The 26686-nt window shown below is 48.7% G+C and overlaps 1 protein-coding gene across 1 annotated transcript in view; it reads right to left on the bottom strand.

The window, feature by feature from the left end:
- LOC142246609 (protein mono-ADP-ribosyltransferase PARP15-like) overlaps positions 1–26686 on the bottom strand; it is a 331278-nt gene that overhangs the window by 89350 nt on the left and 215242 nt on the right. The window contains exons 8-9 of the mRNA XM_075319679.1: positions 18687–18859; positions 17612–17657 (exon numbers count right to left, since the gene is read on the bottom strand). Of these exons, the coding sequence (XP_075175794.1) occupies positions 17612–17657; positions 18687–18859 (219 nt within the window). The remainder of the gene's footprint in view (positions 1–17611; positions 17658–18686; positions 18860–26686) is intronic.

The following is a 26686-nucleotide window of genomic DNA, read 5'->3' as shown; positions in this document are numbered from 1 at the left end:
AAATTCACGGCGACTCCTAGCCTTGCCGGGATCCGAAAGGTCCCTGCCAATGGTGCTGGCTTCTCCTTGTATACCGCACCGGTACCGCCGGGCCACCACCCGTCCACGGTCCTTTCGGCAACTCCGATCAGCCACTCCTGCAGACGGTCACCGCCGTCTGCTAACCTTGCTGTCTCAGTCCGGGGCACACACCCGGACCAACTTCAGGCTTCAAAACTGTCACTTTCCTCCTTTCTGCTTTTGCTGTCAAACTCCAACTCTTCACTTCACTCCTAACTTCAACTTCTCACTAACTGAACTCTTCTCACTTCCTCCTCCCAAACTGAACTTCTTCCTCACACTGCTCTAACTGCCTGGTCTTCCCGCCTCCAGGACTGTGTACTCCTTGGTGGGTGGAGACCAACCACCTGGCTCCACCCCCTGGTGTGGACATCAGCCCCTGGAGGAAGGCAACAAGGATTTAAGGTTTAGCCTTGGTGTACCTAACCGGGGTGTAGGGTGTGGTGATGTCATTACCTGTGACCCCTGGCTTGCCCAGGGCGCCACACATGAAGGCCAAAAAACACGGCATTCCAAGAAAAGCACTTGCTACCCACAGTAAAATGTGGAGGAGGTTCCATCATGCTTTGGGGCTGTGTGGCCAATGCCGGCACCGGGAATCTTGTTAAAGTTGAGGGTCGCATGGATTCAACTCAGTATCAGCAGATTCTTGACAATAATGTGCAAGAATCAGTGACGAAGTAGAAGTTACGCAGGGGATGGATATTTCAGCAAGACAATGATCCAAAACACCGCTCTAAATCTACTCAGGCACTCATGCAGAGGAATAATTACAATGTTCTGGAATGGCCATCGCAGTCCCCAGACCTGAATATCATTGAAAATCTGTGGGATGATTTGAAGCGGCTGTCCATGCTCGGCGACCATCACACTTAACTGAACTGGAATGTTTTGTAAACAGGAATGGTCAAATCTACCTTCATCCAGGATCCAGGAACTCATTAAAAGCTACAGGAAGCGACTAGAGGCTGTTATTTTTGCAAAAGGAGGATCTACAAAATATTAATGTCACTTTTATGTTGAGGTGCCCATACTTATGCACCTGTCAAATTTAGTTTAAATGCAGATTGCACATTTTCTGTTGCTACAATAAACCTCATTTCAATTCAGAAATATTACTGAGTTCATCATTTATTAGATATATGAAACTGAAATAGCTGTTGCAAAAACCCAAATTGTTATAAAGAAAAAAGGTTAACATTAATAGGGGTGCCCAAACTTTTTCATATGACTGTAAACTTATCCTCCGCAGCAGAGGTGACTCTTGGCCTTCCTTTCCTGGGGCGGTGCTCATGTGAGCCAGTTTCTTTGTAGCGTTGGATGTTTTTTGCCTCTGCACTTGGTGACACTTTCAAGTTTTCCCAATTTTTCGGACTGACTTCATTTCTTAAAGTAATGATGGCCACTTATTTTTCTTTACTTAGCTGCTTCTTCCCATAATACAAATTCTAACAGTCTATTCAGTAGGACTATCAGCTGTGTATCCAACAGATTTCTGCACAACACAACTGATGGTCCCAACCCCATTTATAAGGCAAGAAATTCCACTTATTAAACCTGACAGGGCACACCTGTGAAGGGAAAACCATTTCCGGTGACTACCTCTTGAAGCTCATCAAGAGAATGCCAAGAGTGTGCAAAGTAGTAATCAAAGCAAAAGGTGGCTACTTTGAAGAACCTAGACCAGGGGTCTCAAACTCAGCTGAGTCAATGGGCCGCATATAGAAAAAAAAATTGAGGGGGGGCCGTATTATTTGCAGAACAAAGTGAACATTTTTAATGAATCCATGTTTTTTTTTTCTATACATCTTGGATCACTTTTTTTAAACATTTTTCGCTTGTTTATTATAACAAACGTGCACTTTTTTTGTTTATATACAGAAAAGCATTTTTAATGTAAAAAAAGTCATGCTTTATTATGATTTTTTTTTTTTTTTTTTACATTTTATCACCTTCTTGTAATTGTTTTACAATTAGCAGCATCATATAGTAATCTTAGCCAACATCTTGTAGTGATGTGCCCATGCTGCAGTAATGTCCCCATCCGTGTGCCCTGTAGTAAGGTGATCATCCTTGTGGTATTGTGCCCAGTAGTATTCTGCCCATCCTTGTAGTATGTGCCCAGTAGTATAGTGCCCATCCTTCTGCCCTGTAGTATTGTGCCCGGTAATATTGTGCCAATCCTTGTAGTATTGTGCCCATCCTTGTAGTATTGTGCCCAGTAATATTGTGCCCATCCTTGTAGTATTGTGCTCATCCTTGTAGTATTGTGCTCATCCTTGTAGTATTGTGGCCATCCCCGTAGTATTGTGCCCATCCTTGTAGTATTGTGCCCAGTAATATTGTGCCCATCCTTGTAGTATTGTGCTCATCCTTGTAGTATTGTGCTCTGTAGTATTGTGGCCATCCCCGTAGTATTGTGGCCATCCCTGTAGTATTGTGACCATCCCTGTAGTATTGTGCTTTGTAGTATTGTGGCCATCCCTGTAATATTCTGCCCAGCCCTGTAGTATTGTGGCCATCCCTGTAGTATTGTGGCCATCCCTGTAGTATTCAGCCTATACCTGTAGTATTGTGGCCATCCCTGTAATATTCAGCCCATACCTGTAGTATTGTGGCCATCCCTGTAATATTCAGCCCATACCTGTAGTATTGTGGCCATCCCTGTAATATACAGCACATACTTGTAGTATTGTGGCCATCCCTGTAAAATTCAGCCCATACCTGTAGTATTGTGGCCATTCCTGTAATATTCAGCCCATACCTGTAGTATTCTGCCCAGCCCTGTAGTATTCTGCCCAGCCCTGTAGTATTCTGCCCAGCCCTGTAGTAATACGCAAACAAAAAAAAAAGATTCTCCTCACCTTTCCTCCGTTCCATGCGTGCGATCACGATCAGTGTTTGGAGAGTTTTGGATGCAGCATGCTTCAGCTGCATCCAAAACCCTGCTAAGTACGGTAAAAGCACAGTGGACATGGGATTTCTATAAACCCCATGTCCACTGTGCGTGTACGGTCCGCAGTGAAAACGGAATTGCGGTGCGGCTTCCAGAGGCCGCAGCATGTGAATTTATGCTGCGGAGTCGGAAGCGTCCTCCCTAGGGAGAACACAGCGAGGAGACCATAGCGGCCCGAACTCTGATCGCGGGCACGGGCAGCTGCGGTCTCCTAAGGAGGAGACTTTTGGCCCCGCCGCTCAGGACCCGCTTCGTGCAGGATGCAGCGGGTCCTGATCTTGAGCACGTACCTTACCTGCTTGTTGCGGCCCGTGAGGATCGGCACCGGCAGGAACTTCACTGCATTTGAATCCATTTGCGGTGCCACGCAGAGGAGCTGTGTCTGGACCAATGGCTGCTGCCTGCCAATCAGATTCAAGGAAGTGACGTCACTGTATGACGTCACCTCATTGCATCTGATTGGCAGACAGCAGCAGCAACTGGGATAGAACTGACAGCTCCTTGCGCGGCACCGCAGATGGATTCAAATGCAGTAAAGTTCCTGCCGGCACCGACCCTCAGCATAGAGCCGCGATTGTCTCGGGGTCTACGGGCCGCAACAAGCAGCCTCAGGGGCCGCATGCGGCCCGCAGACCGTGTGTTTGAGACCCCTGACCTAGACTATAAGGCTGCTTTCACACATCAGTTTTTTGCAATCAGGCACAACCCGGTTTGTGCCTGATGCAACGGATCCATCTCTGATTGTGTAAAATCTGATGTGACGAATCCGGTAAAAAACAAATCCGTTTTTTTTTTTTTTTTTTTTTTTTTAAGGCAGAGAGAGAGAGACCCCCCCCATTATCACTGCACATACACCGGCACTCCCGCACGCACCATCACTGCACATACACCAGCACTCCCGCACGCACCATCGCTGCACATACACCGGCACTGCCGCACGCACCATCACTGCACATACACCGGCATTCCCGCACGCATCATCACCGCACATACACCGGCACTCCCGCACGCACCATCACCGCACAAGCAGGCACTCCCGCACTCATCATCACCGCCCATACACCGGCACTCCGGCACGCACCATCACCGCACAAGCAGGCGCTCCCACACGCACCATCACTACACATACACCGGCACTCCTGCACGCATCATCACCGCCCATACACCGGCACTCCCGCACGCACCATCACCGCACAAGCAGGCGCTCCCACACGCACCATCACTACACATACACCGGCACTCCTGCACGCATCATCACCGCACATACACCGGCACTCCCGCACGCACCATCACCGCACAAGCAGGCGCTCCCACACGCACCATCACTACACATACACCGGCACTCCTGCACGCATCATCACCGCACATACACCGGCACTCCCGCACGCACCATCACCGCACAAGCAGGCACTCCCGCACGCATCATCACTGCACATACACCGGCACTCCCGCACGCATCATCACCGCACGTACACCGGCACTCCCGCACCCATCATCACAGCACATACACCGGCACTCCCGCATGCACCATTACCGCACATACACCGGCATTCCCGCACGCATCATCACTGCACATACACCGGCACTCCTGTACGCACCATCACCGCACATACACTGGCACTCCCGCACGCACCATCACCGCACGCACCCAGGCACTCCCGCACATACACCGGCACTCCCGCACGCACCATCACCGCACATACAGCGGCATTACCTCAGTGACATCCCCGCTGACAGCGCGATTCACTTCAGTTGCTGCGTGGAGCTCCGAGGGGCAGCGGTGTTCTACTACCGCTCCTGTCAGCTTCATGTAGCAGAGCTGGATGCATCACAGAACCTCTGTGGATTATGTCGGACCTGGAGGGGTATTTGGGTATTTTAATAAAATGGTGAAAGAGGGTGTTTTTTTGTCTTTTATTCCAAATAAAGTATTTTTTTCGTTGTGTGTGTTTATTTACTTTCAGTTACAGGTTAATCATTGGGGGTGTCTCAGACGCCTGCCATGATTAACCCCTTATTACCCCAATTGCCACCGCACCAGGGCAGTTCGGGATGAGCCAGGTAAAGTCCCGGGACTGTCGCATCTAATGGATGCGGCAATTCCGGGCGGCTGCTGGCTGATATTTTTAGGTTGAGGGGCTCCCCATAACGTGGGGCTCCCTATCCTGAGAATACCAGCCTTCAGCCGTGTGGCTTTATTTTGGCGGGTATCAAAATTGGGGGGGGGGACCACACGCCGTTTTTTTTTAATTATTTATTTTACTGCAAGATATAGACCCGCCCACCGGCGGCTGTGATTGGTTGCAGTGAGACAGCTGTCACTCAGCGTGGGGGCGTGTCTGACTGCAACCAATCATAGGCGCCGGTCGGCGGGGAAATGTCACGTCCCCACCAGATTCCGCTCCTGCGACTTCTGCTCCGATTGCCAGACAACGCCATGTTCCCACCATGGATCATGCAGGTGATGGGAGAGGAGTCGGTGCCCGTGGCTCTGCGGACCACAGGCTCCGCTCATCCACTAGGCTGGGTTTCCCTGGAGCCTGCAATACCACTGGCTGACTGTAGGTGGCGTGTCTTCAAGCTGATGTTGCCAACATTCACTTGCAGCCAATGGGAAGACACCACACTCTTCTTATTTCCCCTCCTGTCACATGACTACTGCCAGAGATAGTTCTATACTCCTGGCTCATGTGATGTTTGTATTGTGATTCCTGTGCGATGACCTTTGCTTGTTGTTAACTACCCTCCTGCCTGTCTTTTTTGTACCCTGCTGCCAGTTCCGGATTTGACCTCTGCTTTGTCTCCTCACTATGCCCTTGCCTGCCGATTCTGTTCCTGTTTTGCATGTCCTGGTTTTTGACCCTGCCTGACGACCACGGACTACAGCCTGCCACAGGTAGTGATCTCTGCGGCTCTGTGTAATTCCAAATCTCTGTATAGGGGTTAAAGGGTTGCAGAGTTCTTGGGGTCCTGCTTTGTGAGCAGTCTTACTCTAGACTCCCCTTACAGCCAGTCTGAGTCTGTGGCTACACTCAGGCATTACAGGAAAGCAGGGAATACGAGATTGAATAATGGGCGGCCAAAATTTTCAAATCAGGAGAAGCCGCCAGAGTTTTGTGACAGCCGTGCAGTGCCGCGCCGGTGATCGGTGAGTGGGTGAGAGTGAGTGAGTCAGTATGAGAGACAGAGAGAGAGAGAGAAAGAGTGTGAGTGAGTGATTGATTTTCTGACAAGCAATGAATTTATATCACTTCTGGGCATGCTCAGAAGTAAAAACCGGCTCCGGTACATGCTTCTGGCGTTTGATGCATGCCACCGGATGCGGGGCTCATAGACTTACATTATTCACCATGCCGCACAGCGCCGCACCCGGCGCTATGCGTTTTTTTTCCGCTGTCAAAAAACGTTCTTCTCTGCATCCTGTGCGGCCGCCGGAGTGACGATTTTTGCCGCAACCGGCAAAAACTGGATCAAACTCAAGTAGATGCGGCACAATCCGGCATTAATAAAAGTCCATGAAAAAAAACCGAACCCGGCGGAAAAAAACGGATGTGCCGCACAGCAGAAACCTGATGTGTGAAAGCAGCCTAAGACATATTTTCAGTTGTTTCACAATTTTTTGTTAAGTATTTCATTCCACAGGTGTTAATTCATAGTTTTGATGCCTTCAATGTGACTCTACTATTTTCAGAGTCATGAAAATAAAAAAAACTGTCTGAATGAGAAGGTGTGTCCAAACTTTTGGTCAGTACTGTATATATCAGGAAGGGGACAGAAACCAGGATGGGGACGTATAAACCAGAATGTGCGCAGGAGAAGGATATACATATCAGGAGGGGCCCAGGATGGGACATATATACCAGGAGGGTCCCATGATGGGGACATACAGTATAAACCAGGAGGAGGACATATATGCTAGGAAGGGGACAATAAACCAGGAGGTGGGGACATACGTACCAGGAAGTGCCCAGGATGGGAACATATATATCAAGATGGGGACATATATATTAGGAAGGGGACATATATACCATGAGGATATTATACAGGGGGGCAATGTGTGTGTGTATTTGAGTGACTGGGGATAGTATACAGAGGGGTAGTGTGTGTGGGGCAAAATACAGAGGGGCAGTATGTCTAGGAGGATATATATACAGAGGGGTGTTATGATCCGGTAACCGTGGAAGATTAAAAAAAAAACTCCCATTGGTGAAAAAACACCAAGAAAACAGGAGTAGTTGGAACCTGGGCTGCCCGCAATCCACTAACTATCAGACCACACTAGAAGTAGCCGTGGAGCATTCCTAACACACCTAGACACCTCGTCACAGCCTAAGAAACTAGCTACTAGTGATGAGCGAGTATGCTTGTTACTACTCGGTACTCGCACGAGTATCACTGTACTCGGGCTACTCGGCGGGGACCGAGTAATCTCGCGATACTCGTGCTGTACTCGTTGTCTTCATCCCTGCATGTTGGCGCTCTTTTGAGAGCCAGCCCTCATGCAGGGATTGGCTGGCAGACCACTGCAATGCCACAGCCCTGTTAGCTGTGGAATTGCAGTGATTGGCCGGCCTGCACAGCGTGACCGAGCCTTTATACCGGCGGGCGCGCTGTGCTCTGCACACAGCCATCCAGTCAGTGCAGGGAGATTGTTGCTGCTTCAGGGAAAGGTTTGCGGCCCTTTATAGTTATTTCCATAGCAGGGCTGCAAACAGTGTGACCAGAAGTCCTTCTCAGGACTATTATAGTTGTATACAGGTGTGACGCCCTGGGCAAGCCAGGGGTCACAGGTCACAACATCACATGCACCCCACATTCCCTGCAGGTACATCTAAGCTAACCCGAAATCCTTGTTGCCTTCCTCCAGGGGCTGATGTCCACACCAGGGGATGGGCCAGGCGGTTGGCTCCGCCCACCGAGGAGTTCACAGCCCTGGAGGCGCGAAAACCAGGCAGTTGAAGCCAGACTAGAGTCTGAGGAAGAGATGAGTTTAGGAGGAGGAAGTAGAAGGAGGTGAAGTGGAGAGTTAGAGTGACAGAAAAGTGACTGTTGTAAAGCCTGAAGCTGGTCCGGGTGAGTGCCCCGGACTGAGATAGCAAGGTCAGCAGACGGCGGCGACTGTCTGTAGTGGGACTGCTCGGAGGTTGCTGGAAGGACCGCGGACGGGTGGTGACCCGGCGGTACCGGAGCAGTATACAAAAGGACAGTCAGCACCAGGGCAGGGGCCTCTCGGATCCCGGCAAGGCTAGGAGTCGCCATAATTTGCCAAATCCGTCAGTGAAGGGGACCTCTGTCTCCTAACAACCAAGTCCCGACTGAAGGCAACAGTCCGACCATTGAGGGGAGACACCGCCACCGCCAGGGCACCAGTTTCCCAAGGCCAGCGCCTGCGGGCAAGAGTAGAGCTCCTTCGGCCCAGCTTGAAGCCGAGGAGCGGGTAACCGGTGGGAACCCATCGCTACCAAAAGAACTTTACATAGGTGCAGGGAAGAGACCGTCACCGCTAACTGCAGGGAACCGCAGCACCGTGAACCGTCCGAGGGACCCGTCCAACCAGCCGTTTGTTTGCTGAGAACTGTGTCGTGTTTACTGGCTGAGTGAGTACCTCCGTGCCGTGCGGCACAGCGCTGCCCCTGCGCCCCTGCACCCCCACAGGCCCCATACCCGCCTGTCCACCAGACCAACCCCATCACTGGGCCCCGGGACCCCCAACACCCCTACCCACGGAGGGGCAAACCAACAACTGGCTGCTCCATGCCATCACTCCCGGGGTCCCCATACAGAGCAGCGGTAGTGTCCACTTAATCACCACAACCGTGGGTGGCGTCACGGACAATAGACTATCCCAAACACCAAATCCCCTTTTCACTCATGGGCGAGGAGCGCCGCTCGAGTCCCCGGGATCCGGCCTGTCGCTCGAGCCACCGAGCAGCAGTAGCAGCGGCCGGACCCGAGCAGTGGGAGAGCGCTGCGTCATCCTCCTCCGCCCGCGACACAGGCAGGCAGGGTATAGCCAGGTCGGAATACAGGCTAGTGACCAGAAGAGTCCTTGTCAGGACTATTGTAGCAGTATACAGGCAGGCAGGCAGGCAGGGTATATAGCCATTCCTAGTGGTGACCGTATACCAGCCTTCATCATATCTGGGGCTGGTGTACACAGTCTAAAACAGTCCTGATAGTGTCAGACTTCTCAGTAATTGTCGCTCCTAAAAACCTGTTAGGTTCTTAGTGCGTCCGTGCTTGCATTTAAAAACCGCACGTGTGGGGCAGTCGGTGGCAGAGTCAGGCTCCATATTGTCCCTGGATAGAGACGTGCATGATGGCCTGTAAACCTGAAGTGCCCATTGTAAGGAAGTGGGTCTATTGTAGTATAGCCCTTAGGCAGGGCAGCCAAAAATTTGGAGGCTCCACATTGTCCCTGGATAGAGATGTGCACGAGGGCCTCAAAACATTGTTCCCATTGCAAAGGAGCGGGTCTCCTGTCGTTGTAATGCCCATTCTGAAAGAATGGGCGAAAAAATTTACCACTGGGGGTATACCTGAAACAACGGCCTAACTATTGTAACGGTCATCATGGTAGCGCATGAGGAGAAGGAGGAGCAGTCCAGCGATTAGCCAAAGTCCAGAAGTGTGTTACCATGGGTGAGTGGAGGTACATGGCAAATTCCCGTTACAAACTTTAAATTCCGCTGTCATTTGCTGATGGTGTGGTGAAGTCTGGCCCAATCCAACCCTTGTTCATCTTGATCAGAGTCAGCCTGTCAGCATTTTCAGTTGACAGGCGGGTGCGTTTATCTGTAATGATTCCACCTGCGGCACTAAAAACACGCTCTGATAAAACGCTAGCGGCAGGGCAGGCCAGGACTTCCAAGGCGTAGAGAGCCAATTCATGCCACGTGTCCAGCTTGGATACCCATTAATTGTAAGGCACAGAGGAATGTCGGAGTACAGTTGTTTGATCTGCAAGGTACTCCTTGAGCATCTGGGCAAACATAGGATTTCTTGTGGCACTACCCCGCACCTCAGGGGCTGTGGTATGTGAGGGGCTGAGAAAACTGTCCCACATCTTAAAGACTGTTCCCCTACCTCTGGCGGATTGGACTTGTGCCCCTCTCGGCTGTACGCCTTGGTTGTCCACTGATTCCTGACCTATGCCGCTAGCATTTTGTGAGGGGAATGCTTTGCCTACTTCCGTGACTATGGCCTTCTGGAACTGCTGCATTTTGCCTGACCTCTCCGCCTCGGGAATAAGAGACATAAAGTTCTCCTTTTAGCGTGGGTCTAACAGTGTTACCAACCAGTAATGATTGTCGGCCAAGATGTTCTTAACGCGAGGGTCACGAGACAGGCAGCTTACCATAAAGTCAGCCATGTGCGCCAGACTCTTAACAGCCAGGACTTCAGTAGCCTGACCAACACGATGACTGAACATGCTGTTCTCCTCCTCCTCCTCCTCATCATCATCTACCCTGTCCTCTGGCCAGCCACGCTGAACCGAGGATATGACTGCATGTCATATCCTCAATTTGGCCGGAGAGTTGCTCCATGTCTTCATCCTCCTCCTCGTCATAGTCCTCCACTGCACGTTGTGATGAGACGAGGCTGGGCTGTGTGTTATCACCCACACCCACTACTGTTTCTTGCTCCAACTCATCGCGCTCCGCCTGCAATGCATCATGTTTGTTTTTGAGCAGAGACCATTTTAGAAAGCAGAGAAGCGGTATGGTGACGCTAATAATGTCGTCATCGCCGCTCACCATCTTGGTGGAGTCCTCAAAGTTTTGGCGGATGGTACATAGGTCGGACATCCATCTCCACTCCTCAGGTGTTATGTGTGGAGTTTGACCCATTTCCCTATGGCTTAGGTGATGCAGGTACTCAACAACTGCCCTCTTCTGCTCACATATCCTGACCAATATGTGCAGAGTTGAATTCCAACGCGTAAGGACATCACACACCAGTCTGTGAGCCGGAAGATGCAAATGGCGCTGAAAGCCGGCAAGGCCGGCTGAAGCAGTAGGTGACTTTCGAAAATGTGCAGACAGGCGGCGAACTTTTACCAGCAGATCAGACAGCTCTGAGTATGACTTTAGAAACCGCTGAACCACGAGGTTGAGCACATGGGCCACGCATGGACCATGTGTCAGCTGGCCTCGCCTCAAAACCGCCACCAGGTTCCGGCCATTGTCACACACAACCTTTCCTGGCTTTAGGTTCAGAGGTGTGAGCCAGTGATCTGCATGCTGTTTCAGAGCTGTCCACACCTCTTCTGCATTGTGGGGTTTGTCACCTATGCAGATTAGCTTCAGCACAGCCTGTTGCCGCTTCGCCGAGGCAGTGCTGCAGTGCTTCTGTGTCGCCCTGGACAAGCCAGGGGCCACAGAGCACAACACTTACACACCCCACACTCCCTGCAGGCACATCATAGTCAAAACAAAATCCTTGTTGCCTTCCCCAGGGGCTGTTGTCCACACCAGGGGGTGGAGCCAGGCGGTTGGTCTCCACCCACCAAGGAGTTCACAGTCCTGGAGGAGGGAAAACACAGGCAGTGAGAGTTAAGCTAAGGAAGTGGAAGGAGGAAAGTAGTAGAGAGGAGAAAAGTGACAGCAAAGAGCCTGAAGTTGGTCTGGGTGTGTGGCCCGGACAGGACAGCAAGGTTGGCAGGATGTGGTGACCGTCTGCAGTGGAGGCCGATTGGAGTCTGCCGTAAGGACCGTGGACGGGTGGTGACCCGGCGGTACCGGACCGGTATACAAAGAGAAGCCAGCACCATTGGCAGGGGCCTTTCGGATCCCAGCAAGGCTTGGAGTCGCCGTGAATTTACCAAATCCGTTAGTGAAGGGGACCTCCGGGTTTCCAAACAGCCAAGTCCCGATAGAAGGCAACCGTCCAACTGTGAAGGGGAGACACCGCCACCGCCAAGGGCAACCGTCTCCCAGGGCCAGCGCCTGTGGGCAAAAGGGGCTCCTCCGGCCCATATCCAGGTCGGGGAGCGGGTTACCGGTGGGAACCCATCGCTACCAACACTGAACTTAGGTGCAGGGAGAGACAGTCATCACTAACCTGCAGGGAGGAACAACCGCAGCCGTCCGAGGGACCCGTCCATCCAGCCGCTTGTTTTACCGTGAACTGTGTCATCATCATTGGGCTGAGTGAGTACCTCCGTGCCGTGCGGCACAGCGCTGCCCCTGCGACCCTGCACCTCATCAGGCCCCGCAACCCGCCTGTCATCCATCTCTACCCCATCACCGGGCCCCGGGACAACCAACCCCCCTACCCACGGAGGGGAGAAATAACAACAAAGCTGCTCCCTGTCACAGGCTCCCGGGATCCCAGTCCAGAGCAGCGGTGGTGTCCACACAATCACCACAACCGTGGGTGGCGTCACGGAAAATATCCCCAAAACCCAAACCACCCCTTCTCACTCACGGGCGAGGAGCGCCGCTCGAGTCCCCGGGATCCGGCCATCGCTCGAGCCACCGAGCAGCAGCAGCCGTAGAGCAGCGGCAGCCGGACCAGAGCAGTGGGAGAGCGCAGCGTCCCCTCCTCCGCCCGCGACACTTCCAGCTTGGGACTGGTGTGGAGGGTAAAGTGGAGGAGGATGCGCAGGAGGAGGAGGAGGCTGAGGAGTATGACATTCCGGAGCTGTAGAGTGTGGGTGAAACCCTGACTGAGGTAGGGCCTGCAAAACTTGGTGTGGGAAGGACGTGTTCCGTCCCTCGCTCAGACTGGGTCCCAGCTTCCACAATATTAACCCAGTGTGCCGTCAACGAGATGTAGCGGCCTTGCCCACAAGCACTTGTCCACGTGTCTGTGGTTAGGTGGACTTTGGCTGAAACAGCGTTGTTCAGGGCACGTGTGATGTTTTGTGACACGTGGTTATGCAATGCGGGGACGGCACACCGGGAGAAATAGTGGCGGCTGGGGACCGAGTAACGTGGGACAGCTGCCGCCATCAGGTCGCGGAATGCTTCAGTCTCCACCAGCCTAAAAGGCAACATTTCCAGCGCAAGCAGTCGCGAAATGTTAGCATTTATAAGTGTGGCATGTGGGGCGTTGGCAGTGTATTTGCGCCTGCGTTCAAAGGTTTGCTGAATGGATAACTGAACACTGCGCTGGGACAAGGTCGTGCTTGATGATGGTGTTATTTCTGCGTGGGCAACTGCAGGTGCAGGGCCGGAGGAGGCTTGTTCGCGGGCAGCATGGACAGGGGATTGGCTCGCATGCACAACAAGCGAAGACGTAGCAGTGACATCAGCAAGCACTGCTCCTCGACTCTGTTGTACATCCCACAAAGTCGGGTGCTTGGCTGACATGTGCCTGATCATGCTGGTGGTGGTCAGGCTGCTAGTTTTGGTACCCCTGCTGATGCTGGCATGGCAGGTGTTGCAAATGGCCTTTTTAGAATCATCTGGAGCCAACTTAAAAAAACTGCCAGACTCGGGAAGACCTAACATTTGTACAGGCACCTTGTGTCGTGTTGTTGTTCCGGGGAACGGTTGCCTGATTTCTGCCTGGGGCCACCTCCCTGCTTCTTACTGCCTGTTGGGATGCTACGCCTCCCTCCCCCTGTGCACTGCTGTCCTCGCTCTGCATATCCTCCTGCCAGGTTGGGTCAGTTACTGGATCATCCACCACGTTGTCTTCCTCTTCCGCACCCTGCTCCTCCTCCTGACTTCCTGACAATTGTGTCTCATCATCGTCCACCCCTTGTTGAGACACGTTGCCAACTTCGTGAGAACGTGGCTGCTCAAATATTTGGGCATCTGTACATACAATCTCGTCATGGCCCACTTCAACAGGAACTAGCGAGAGGCCAGAATATGTGAATGGAAACATGAACAGCTCTTCCGAGTGTCCAATTGTGGGATCAGTAATGTCCGTGGACGTGTACTCGGCCTGGTGGTAGGAAGGAGGATCAGGTTCTGAAATGTGCGGTGCAGTATCACGGCTACTGACACTTGACCGTGTGGAAGACAGAGTGTTAGTGGTGGTGCCAATCTGACTGGAAGCATTATCCGCTATCCAACCAACAACCTGTTGACACTGGTCTTGGTTCAAGAGCGGTGTACTGCTGCGGTCCCCAAGAATTTGTTACAGAACGTGCGAGCGAGTAGATGTGGCCCTTTGTTGTGGCGAAATTAGAGCTTGAACACGACCTCGGTCTCTGCCTGCACCACCATCATGTCCACTTGTTTGTTGCCAACGCCCTTGCGCATTTTGCAATGCTGGGCTGATGTGTATTCACTAGACTTGTGCGTTATATCCAAGTTTGTGCAAAACGCACACAAGTGCACCTGAACGCTGCCACCAACAGGCACACACGTGCGGTTTTTAAATGCAAGCACGGACGCACTAAGAACCTAACAGGTCTCTATCCAGGGACAATGTGGAGCCTCCCAATTTTTGGCTGCCCTGCCAAAGGGCTATACTACAATAGACCCACTTCCTTACAATGGGCACTTCAGGTTTACAGGCCCTCATGCACGTCTCTATCCAGGGACAACGTGGAGCCTCCCAATTTTTGGCTGCCCTGACAAAGGGCTATACTACAATAGACCCACTTCCTTACAATGGGCACTTCAGGTTTACAGGCCCTCATGCACGTCTCTATCCAGGGACAACGTGGAGCCTCCCAATTTTTGGCTGCCCTGCCAAAGGGCTATACTACAATAGACCCACTTCCTCAAAATGGGCACATTAGACTCAAGAGGCCTTCATGTACGTCTCTTCTCAGGGACATTGAAGTGCCACACAATGTTTTCACGTAAAATCTTTCATGTAATCTCCAAAAGTAACATACACCAGCTCTATCTCACTATTGGGTATGTGCCCTTAACATTTCCTCCATGAAAATTCATTTTGGTGTCATTTTGGAAGGTTTTCTGGTGAGTCCGTAAAAATGGCGTAAAACGCGGACAAAATTGTTTACAGCTGTGACTTTTGAGTGATAAATGCTTCAAGGGATCTTCCCCATGCTGTTGTCATGTCATTTGAGCACTCTGAGACTTTTGTGACATTTTTAGGGTTTCTACATGCTGCCGGGGGTCATTTCATAAAAATACTCGGGTCTCCCATAGGATAACATTGGGCTCGGTGCTCGGGCCGAGTACACGAGTATCTTGGGATGCTCGGCCCGAGCCTCGAGCACCCGAGCTTTTTAGTACTCGCTCATCACTACTAGCTACGCCTCACAGAGAGAAATGAGGAAATCTACCTTGCCTCAGAGAAGTCTCCAAAGAAGAAGATAGCCCCCCATATATAAAGATTACGGTGATGTAGGAAGACACAATACACAGATAGGAAGAATAGATTTAGCAAAAGCAAGGCCCAACTAACTTGATACAAAGAAAAGGAAAGGAAACTGATTGTGGTCAGTGCAAAATCCCTATAGAAAAATACCAAACTCCTGATAGTAAAAAATGGCCCTGGAGGTCAAACGACCTCACCCCCCCCCCCGTATATCAGGTACTCCTGTAAATAACGGGAGAACAAATTACCAAAAAAACCCACAAAAATACAGAAGAGCAAATAATCAAGTTAGGCAGGGAGAAAATCCCATTTCCTACAGGAGAGCTAGCAAAAGGGGGAACCCCCATGCTCACAACACAAGAGAAACCAAAACTTCACCAGCAAGAAAACAGATACAAAGCAAAACAAGGAAAAACAACACCCTAAGGTGTAAACCAGGAAGCAAGGAAAAAACTGAGAACTTATCTGCAGAAGTCTTACTCAAAAAAACAGGGAAGGACAAAACTCCAAGCCAGGAACAGAGACTGAGGAATATACAATTATAACCGGCCCCAGTAAGGCAACAAGTGCTCTCCCAAATAGACCAGACTTGTCCGCAACAGGACTTCCCTAATTCCCAATTAATGCAGACACCTGTCTGAGTCACAAGCTCAGATTCAGCTCCACTACTATTCCTGGCCACCAGAGGGAGCTTCAAAACAGCACCCACACAGACAACATTCACAACAGAGGGGCAGTGTGTGTGTGGGGATATTATACAGAAGAGCAGTGTGTGTGGGGAGATATTATACAGAGGAGCAGTGCGTGTGGGAGGATATTATTCAGAGGAGAAGTGTGTGGGAGGGGCGATATTATACAGAGGAGCAGTGTGTGTGGGAGAGATGTTATACAGAGGGGCAGTGTGTGTGGGAGAGATGTTATACAGAGGGGCAGTGTGTGTGGGGATATTATGACAATATCAAGGGCAGACAATATTTTTTATGGACACATTGGAAAACTATTATAAATTATTATGATTATAAGTGATCCATGCCCCAAACCTATAATTCTAATATGAAGACATTAGCTTCATTCACTTTACTTGTAAAATGATGATAATTACAGTCAATAATTTGTATAAGTTTCATCAGCTTCAAAAAAGTCATGGACACCTTAAAAACATTTTTACTGACAAGACAAAGTGCCCTATTTTTACGGACTGTCACGGAATTTCTGGACAGTTCTGTACCTCGGGTGTGTTGGCTATTTTTTAGAACAGACCTCTGATGCAATTAAATCTAGCTATGATTGCAGTAATTTAACCCCTTATATGCTGTGGTAAAAAGCAGTGATTGCATCTAAGTGGTTACAGATAAGGGAACCTCCTCTATTATCTGCAGTCGGCTCTATCGACGAGATGTTAGTAACTTGATGGGTCGCTATTGCAGCCAAGGGTCCATTGTGTGGCCCAATTCGAATCTTTGTTGTGAGGCCACAGGATTTCTACAGATATCCCAGTATCTGACTATGGATACAGTTGTTATGAACAGTTTACAATCAAGCAAAAATTCTGAACAATAAGAAATAAGTAAAGCTGAATTCTACACAAAGTGTGTCCAGTGCATTTATATCGCCAGTCAGCAAGTTATGTTCACAGTCCCATTCCTTCCGCTGTGTAATGATGGTTTCCTAACTGCAAGTCAACATCGATCTCTCCCACTGCCTCAACTCAGCATTCCTGTGTCCTCTACGGGAAAGCCACTGTCAAGTTCCTTATCTCCCGGAGAAGAAAAGGATTCAAGTTCTAATGACTGGATACTTTCCCGCCATCACCTGTCAAGGAAGAGTCAAGAGGCCCCGATACATATTAGAATATGTCCCATTCCTCAGATAGCATAGAGTTCATCTAACTTTAGTTTAATATATATGGAGGCTTTGAAGAGATCGTGCACTTTCCAAGAAGTTTTCCTACATGTTCTGTTAGTAGTAAAAAAAAAAAATCAGATTGTCTTTTATTCTCCCTCTCTGGGTCCAGCCCAGAGTCTCCACCGCTGCTCTCAGTTTCTGTTATTATCGGCCACTAATAAATGAGCTCTACCGATGTAGATGGCATGAGCCGCTCAGAGCCGCAGAGCTCACCGATTGGTCGTCGGATTGTCCTTATGACATCAGCACAATAGCAGACACCAGAAGCAGCGGTGGGGACTCATTGCCGGACTCTGGGAAAGTCAGTAAAGAATAGGGATATACTACTATTGTAGCTTATAAGAAAAAGTTTTCTGAAAAAGGACAACCCCTTTTGATAAGATCCATGTTATATAGATCTTCTTAGCTAAACAAAAAAGAAAAATCATCATACCATACCTTTTTTAACTATTGCTGATAATATCTTTTCTTCCCTTTGCAATGCCTTCAAATAAAAAAAATATAAAAATGATAATAGATAAACAGTGATGGAAATGAGCAACCATTGAGAAAACCCTAGAAAATGGCAACATTGGGAAAACCATAGAAAAGAGCAGCCAATGAGAAAACCATAGAAAATAGTAACCATTGAAAAAAACATAGAAAAGAGCAGCCATTTGGAAAGCCAAAGAAAAGAGCAACCAATGAGAAAACCAGATAAAAGAGCAACTCTATAGAAAACCATAGAAAAAGCAACCACTGAAAAAACCATAGACAAGAGCAACCACTGAGAAAACCATAGAAAAGGGCAGCCAATGATAAAACCATAGAAAAGAGCAACCATTGAAAAAACCATAGAAAAGAGCAACCATCAAGAAAACCATAGAAAAGGCCAATCAATGATAAAACCATAGAAAAGAGAAACCACTGAGAAAACCATAGAAAAGTGCAACCATTGAGAAAACCATCGAAAAGAGCAACCACTAAGAAAACCATAGAAAAGGCCAATCAATGATAAAACCATAGAAAAGAGAAACCACTGAGAAAACCATAGAAAAGAGCAACCATTGATAAAACCATAGAAAAGAGCAACCATTGAGAACCATAGAAAAGAGCAAACATTGAGAAAACCATAGAAAAGAGCAACAACTGAGCAAGTGAATGACATTATGTTGCAGGATACTGTACAACTGGTAGGTGGGATTATGAATGTGCAGGCAAAATCTAGATGGGCACCTCCTTTATTATCAGATCAGATGGGGCATTACACTATAAAATGGCAATTCTGCTAAAAAAATGTGCAAATGAGGTCAATTTAATCCATAGAACCAAAACTGCATAAGCACCAGTTCCAGTTAGTCTTCTGTTTCTTTCTACAGTAGTAATTCTTACACTTCTCAATTAAACATGATATAAACTACACCAATTGCAAGATCCATTGGTTACTATCTATGGAAATTGGATTAATCTTTAATCTTTCTGCCAGATTATATCATGACGTGTTCAATATTGGTTAAAGATTAAAATGAGGTACCTGTAACTCGGTGCTTTTGGCTTGAAAAACCTCAAGATACTTCTTGTAAATGTTTTCATCAATGACAATTATGAAGATTGTTTCCAGGGATGGAATTGAGGTACCAGATAAGTAGTTCAGAATACTGTTCAGAATGGCTGTGATGGATTTTTCTACTGCTACACCAGCAATGCCTGTAAAACACATATCTTGTAAGTGCAAAGTATTTTTTTTAGTTATTCTTAGATTTAAAATTCTAGCATTCAGTTGATTTGGAAATTTCCACTGCTCGTGGCAATAGCTCTTACATGGTTTACCTACATGAGGGTAAAGTTACATCTACTAGTAACTGGAGTGGTATTAATAACCCTGAAGAAGGAGATATGTGTTCACATCTCTGAGACTTATAGTTCTGGGACACATATGCATTAGGAGTATCGCAGTGGACGTTCGGTTTGGTGGTCACTGATTGGCAGTTCAGGTCTCTGCCCACATACAGCCAGCCACTAGCATAACACTTCTGGTGGAGGTTGGGCGGGTTTTTTTTTGTTGGGGGGAGGTGGTTGTTGCACACTACATCCGATATTGCTGTTGTTACTCCCAGTACAAGCCGTTCAAACATTGCAAGCGGCCAGCATACAAAACCTAAACTCTGTTGTTGTTTTTTTAAAGTCAGTGTTCGCTCATCTCTAATGAGAAGAATGTGATAGAGGTGAAGTGGTCACTAGCAAATCCAGAAGGAGGAAAGGAGCATGAATGTTCTGGAGGCCACAGTTGTGTGTGGCTTTCTCCATTTACAATACTTTTATGGGATTTTATGAAGACAGATTAGCACACTGTGATGCTCCATGTGACACACCCACTGTGGCCATGGGGCACTCGTTACCGGGTCGTGGTTCTGTTGGGAGGATGTCACGGCTGCAAGGCCCAGTTCCGTGACCCTGGCGGTGTCGTTTAAATAAGATGGTGGTGGGGATTACTTACAGGGGATAATAGTTTGTGACGCCACCTGTTGTACTCGGCCACTTATAGCCGACGCTGTGGAATAGGACCAATGGGGCAGATGGTGACGCAGCTTGGTTGGTATAGCTCCAGGTAGAGCTGGGTCCCAGGGCCAATGGGGGTAGTAGTAGGTGATGGCGGAGGTGCAGGGCTGGAGGCAAAGGAGAATAACAGAGCGACACAGGAATGCAGTCTCAAGGTTTTTACTCACTGTAGCAGGTTCCAAGGTAACACGACATGTCAGTGATCGTCTTTGGAGTGCTAGGTTTCACTGTGATGACGAAGCACATCTCAAGCGAAACACGTGTTGGGACGTCGGTCCCCACATGTTATATCCCAGGTTTTGTGATCCTGGTTGGTGAGTAATACTGCCATTATTATATCTACACATGGTGGTATGCATACTACTTGTGAGCTTTATACTTACTCTGATGTAGCTACTCATCATATTTAGGTGGTTATTTATAATCCCTTTAGGATCAATTGGAGTAGGAAAATTGGCCTCTCCCTTCTCTGGGACACGTGAGGTTTCTCCTTTCCCTTCAGCACAGCTCCCCCTCTGGTTTGTTCACTACACTACGTGTATGTATTTATTGTTATGCCTTACAGCTTTTTTGTCTAATAAATTATACTTATTCTAATATCGGTTGTTTGGGCATTCTACTGATTCCTTAGCAAATATAAAGACTCTATTCTCCTTAGTCTAAATCTTTTATGAGTTGTTGCTCCATTAGTCATGCGATCCTATATTGGTCCTTTTTTGGTTTTAACTTGATGCCTCTATTGTTGCAGGGACCAAAAGGAAGTTATACAAAGGATCTATGGGTAGAAAGTAAGTTGGGAGCCCATTCAAGGTCCGCCTGAGGAGATTTGGACAACAACCATGTGGCAGTGGGCTGCACTGTGAGAGGCAGACCTATAGACTATAATTAGTTAGTTGAGGCTGAGAGAACTGTGAATCTACTTGGGCTTTGATATTAGTGCACTGTCTGAATACTCTATGCTCAGACTTGTAGAAGACTGGTGGTCTGCGGTATGTATTGGCACTATCAAATGGACAGCAGGGATGATATTCACAAGTTCTAACAGGAACCAAGAGTTTGAGAAGTACTAAAATTGTACAACATGGAAAGTCTAGTTTCATCACAGGGGTAGTTAGTAGGGATGAGCGAACGTATTTGCCACTATTTGGTATCCGACAGATAATGGAGTATTCGAGGTATTCGCTATCCGACAGCTAATATGGTATTCGCTCCGGTACTTTCATTTTCATTTCTGGACTTCCTGGCGCCTTTTTCCAGCCAATGAACACATCTGACGTTGCTTGTCCTCACAGTAATGCCGCAGCCATCTTTGTTGTGGTGTTACTATGATTGGCTTGGCCGCACGGCTATATAAGCCAGTGGCCATTATGGTCAGTCGGTCTCTCCTTCTCTTTCTTACTCACCGATCATGGGCGCGATGCTGGACAGCTGTCACACTGTGGCGGATTCTCCAGCTTTTGAAAATGCCGGCCGCACATTATTCAATCTCGTATTCCCTGCTTCCCCCACCCACCGGCGTCTATGATTGGTTGCGGTCAGACACGCCCCCATGCTGAGTGACAGCTGTCTTACTGCAACCAATCACAGCCACCGGTGGGCGGGTCTATATCGTGTAGTAAAATAAATAAATAATTTAAAATAACGACGTGCGGTCCCCCCTCCGAATGATACCCAGCCGAGGTAAGCACACAGCAGCGGGCCGGTATTCTCAGGCTGGGGGGGGGCGAGGGCCATGGTTACGGCCCCCCCTCTTGCAGCCGAGAATATCAGTCCGCTGCTGCCCCGAGAATGTCACATCCATTAGATGCGATAGTCCCGGCGTGTCACCGGGCCTTCCTGATTGTCGTAATGTGGTGGCAATCAGGGTAATATAAGGAGTTAATAGCAACCCATAGCTGCCACTGAGTCCAAGATTAGTAATGGCAGCGTCTATGACACGCCATCACTAATCTGTAAGTAAAGTAAATAGACACACTCCGAAAAATCCTTTATTTGAAATAAAACACCAAAAAGCCCCTCTGTCACCACTTTATTTACAACCCCAAACACCCAGGTCCTGCATAATCCACACTGACTCAGCGACGTCTGTGAGCGAGCGCTCAATGCAGCCTCATTCCATGAACTGCCCCGATTATAGAGGTGTATCCCGCGGCTCACAGCTGATGTCCAGCTCCTCCCCTCAGTGCAAAATTAAATTAAATTATAATTATAAATAATAATTAGAATTATAAATATAAAAAAATTAAATTAAATTCTTTACCCCCACAATGGACTCGAACTCGTGAACTAATTGTTTAGAGGCAGTAGCTCTACCCATTGAGCCACTGCCTGTAATGAAAAATGTAGGCAGATTTGGTAATCTTTACCTCTGAAATGCAGTAGAGAAACCAGAAACAGATTATTCATTTACAAAGATGATAGATAGATTAGATAGAGGGATAAATAGAAAGATATATAGATAGCTAGATAGATAGCTGGATAGAGGGATAGATAGAGGGATGGATAGATAGAGGGATTGTGCCGTCCCCACATCACCAGCCGGGCTGCTCAGATCCGGATCTGCAGTAGCTCGAGGGGTCTCCGGACCCGGGGGTCGCGCGGACACTCAAATAAAAAAAGGGCGTAATAGGTGCAGGGGATTTGTTGTAGATACTTTGTGACGCCGCCCACGGTGTGTGGTAAGAGGGAGTACCACCGCTGCTGTTGGGGAGTACCCGGGGCGGGGGAATGGCAGCTGGATGTTAACCCCTCCGTGGGTAGGGGTGAATGCCCCAGGCTCAGTGTCCAGAACACGGGAGGTGGTGGCTGTTGGTGGTGATGCACCGGACCGGGGGGTGTTGGTGTACTCCGATTGAATAAATGCACACGAGTCTGCTGGTAAACCAAGGTGTCAGTGGCTGGTTGCCACATCAGGGTGTATACGGTTCCCACACCCGGCTGGTATACCAATGTCCCTTCCTCCGGCACTCTGTATTTTCCTTCTATTCTAGACGACCTCGTATGGAACGGGGAAGTCCACTCCCGGTTTGGTTTTGGTTGGGAGACGTGCCAGCAAAAACTGACCCTTGGGATCTCAGTGGGTTGTTGCGGATACCCTATCCCCCGCGGTGGGCTGCCGTTTCGCTCTATCTGGGCTAACACTTTGGAACAACGTCTGGAACCTTGCTCCCGGCCTGGTTAATTAAAGAAGGGGATTGCAACCGTCTTCTAACTAGGGTCCAGGTACCCCGACTGTGCACGGTTTCCGGACGGGATCTCCGCTGTCGGTACCGGCGGGCTCCAACCCTGTCCCGGTCCACTCTGGATTTCCCGCGACCGGACTCCCGTCGCCTTTGGACATGGCCCACTGCTTGCCACCTAGCCAGTAGACCAGGGCCACTAACCTGGCTACCCTTCACTAGGCTCAGTCTTGACCTCATTTAAGCTTAAACTTCCACTAAAAAACTGACTGGTTCCCTCCCTCGGATCCTCAAGACCCCTAGGTGGGCGCTCCCAATCCACCTGGTCCCACCCAGGTGGAGTGTCCTTCTAAAGCTACTTTCACACATCCGGTTTGAGCACTGCGGCTCAATCCGGCTGTGAAAACTATGCAGCAGATGCGGCGAAAACACCGCATCCTTTGCATAAGTTTTTACATGCGGCCCGTCCGTTTTTTTCCGGTTGCGGCATGCTACTGAGCATGCGCAGTGGAAAAAACCGCATGCGGCGAGCGGATGCGTTTTTTTCCGCATCGCGCCGCATCCGGCCTCCATAAGTATGCATTGAAAAATGCGCCGCAGCGGTCGGATGCGGCGCGATGCGGTGTTTTTTGCCGGAGCAAAAAACGTTGCAGGGAACGTTCGATCCGGCCGCGGCATCGGCTAAATCTGCCGCATGTGGCAAAAACCGGACCGAACGCAAGCCCCTGCGGCACAATACGGTACTAATGTAAGTCTATGCAAAAAAACCCGCAACCGGCGTTACAAAAGCCGGTTGCGGTTTTTCTGCAGAACGCCGTATTGTGCCGCAGAGCAAAAATCCAGATGTGTGAAAGTAGCTTTACCCTGAGGGGGGTGGCTAGGATTTTGTGGCAGATGGTACCTGATGTGGGATGGTGTTGTGTGAGGGTGTAGTGCTTCTCTGTGACCACCTGGCGGTGCCAGGGCGTCACAGATGGATAGATAGTGGAATAAATAGATGGATGGATAGAGAGAGAGAGAGTTAGATGGATAGATAGAGGGATAGATGGAGGGATGGATAGATAGAGGGATGAATAGATAGATAATGGATAGCTAGATAGACGGATAGATAGATGAATAGATAGAGGGATAGATAGATAGAGGGATAGATAGAGAGAGGGATAGATAGAGAGAGGGATAGATAGAGAGAGGGATAGATAGAGGGATGGATAGATAGAGGGATGGATAGATAGAGGGATGGATAAAGGGACGGATAGATAGCTAGAGGGATGAATAGATAGATAGATAATAGATAGCTAGATAGACGGATATATAATGGATAGATAGATAGATAGAGGGATAGATAAAGGGACGGGTAGATAGATAGAGGGATGAATAGATAGATAATGGATAGCTAGATAGACAGATAGATATAAAATAGAGGGATAGATAAATAGATAGAGGGATAGATAGAGGGATGGATAGATAGAGGGATGGATTGATAGAGGGATGGATAGATAGATAAAAGGATAGATAGATGGATAGACAGAGAGATAATGGATAGATAGAGGGATAGATAAATAATGGATACATAGAGGGATAAATAGAGAGATAGATAATGGATATATAGAGAGATAGACAGATGGATAGGTAGATGGATAGATAGAGGGATTGATAGATAGATAAAAAAAGGATAGATGGATAGATAGACAGGCAGACCGATGTCAAACACATATATAATGTCCCACCTCCCTGCATATTCTAAGCTAGCACTCTTTAGTGACTTTCATGTGGCACTAAACAGTGCCTAGCCTTGTATCTAGCCAAAAAAATAAGTATTTAAAAAAAAAAAGCAACGTGGGGGTCACCCCCATTTTTGATAGCCAGCTAGGGTAAAGCAGAAGGCTCCAGCCTGTAGACCACAGCTGGCAGCTTTACCTTGGTTGAGGATCTAATGTGGAGGGCCCCCAGGCACTTTTTTATAATTATTTATAAATAAATAATAAAAAAAAAAAAAATGGGGTGCCCAACAAATTGGTTCACCAGCCAAGGTAAAGCGGACAGCTGTGGTCTGGTATTCTCAGGGTGGGAAGGTCCATAGTTATTGGCCCTTCCCAGCCTAAAAATAGCAGGCCGCAGCCGCCCCAGAAGTGGTGCATCCATTAGATGCGCCAATCCTGGCGCTTCGCCCCAGCTCATCCCATGTCCTGGTGCGGTGGCAAACGGGGTAATAAATGGGATTGATACCAGATGTGTAATGTCACTTGACATCAAGCCCAGCAGTTTGTGATGTCATGGCGTCTATCAGATACCCGACATCACCAACTGTCAGTAATAAAAGTAGAAAAGAAAAATATTTGAAAAAAAACACTCCCAAAACATTCCCTCTTTCACCAATTTATTGTAAAGAAAAAACAAATCCCCTGTAATCCATTTTGGAAGTCCCACGATGACTCTGGAACTTCTAGAATATGGGGGGCACGCTCAGGGAACGTGTCTCCCATTTTCTAGGAGTGCAGACCCTCCATATGAGGAGTGTGGGCGCAAAGAATCTGCACCTACCCTTCCAGCAAAGTGCGTGCAACCAGCGCAGCTCCACAGCCCGTTCTCAGCTGAGCTGAGCTGACAGCCACGCTCTGCGCATGCGCATAGCGTTCATTGTGAAGGAGGAGGGATGCGGGGGATCAACGCTGCAAAAAGGTAAAAACAGCGGAAAACACCGGGGAGTATGGGGGGTGACTTAGGTGGACCCAGGGAGGAGTTTTCTGTCGCATGTGTCATGGCACATGCGACAGAAATCAGAGGAAGAGGGTGAATGCGGGCGGCGCGTTAGTGTGCGCCCTGTCATCTTGAATGAATCGGGAGGGGGCAGAAATGCACCTTCTATAGGCTGTGCCCATACTGTTTCTACCTTTTCCCATCCATTTCAGCCTCTTCCTCAGTCACCACAGCTCGCCGACGGGTCCAACATGAAATTATTCTGGTTTCCCATAGCCTTGCATTGTGCGTCGGATATTCGCGAATACTCAAATAGCTGCGAGGTATTCGTCGGATATCCGTCGAAGCGAATAATAGGGTATTCGATCATCCCCAGTAGTTAGGCAATTGGTGAGTTGGCTGAGCAAATCGTCATGTGTACTATTGGGCTGCATGAGACTTCAATCCTGGGGGATAACATCAGGATTGAGGAATTAATTTAGGCAGTGTCAGGAAAAGGGGGGAGGAAGGGGAAGTTACACCCTCCCTTTCCACCCGACCGACCACGTGACTCGCTCTCTAGTGCCCCTCTTATAGTCAGGCCAATTATGGAATTGCCCAACAATATGCCAGGAGGCCGCTATTCTACTATGCCGATGATTGAAGGGTTCCCGGTGAGAGCAAGGTATATATTCCCCCGACTCCTGCGAGCGGAATATATCTAAACCTACCCAGATCTCACTGGTTGCCCCACAATGATCCTTGGCATAAACTCTCTGCCACCAATCGATTACGATAACTATTACGCCGAGCCCACAGACGTGGGATTCAGGATTGAGATAACAGAACAGCCCAAGATTAAATGATATATTTTTAATCGCCATAAGGGCCCACTAGATACTACAATATATACAATATGGAATTTATAGAATATATATATATGTCAGAGTACATTTACAGATAAGACAGGGTCACAAACAGAGGCAGATCAAGCAGTTACCTTATGCGTCTGGCCACAGGGGGGCGCCGTTCTATCAGGGTTCCATGGACTTTCTCACATGTGTATAGTACGCATGACCCCCGAGTAAAGACAATGCGCAGATCCCTGCACCTACTTTTA

Source organism: Anomaloglossus baeobatrachus, chromosome 7, assembly GCF_048569485.1.
Source record: "Anomaloglossus baeobatrachus isolate aAnoBae1 chromosome 7, aAnoBae1.hap1, whole genome shotgun sequence".
NCBI lineage: Eukaryota > Metazoa > Chordata > Amphibia > Anura > Aromobatidae > Anomaloglossus > Anomaloglossus baeobatrachus.
Note: the sequence above shows the minus strand (reverse complement) of the source record. Positions and strands in the feature narration are given on the sequence as shown.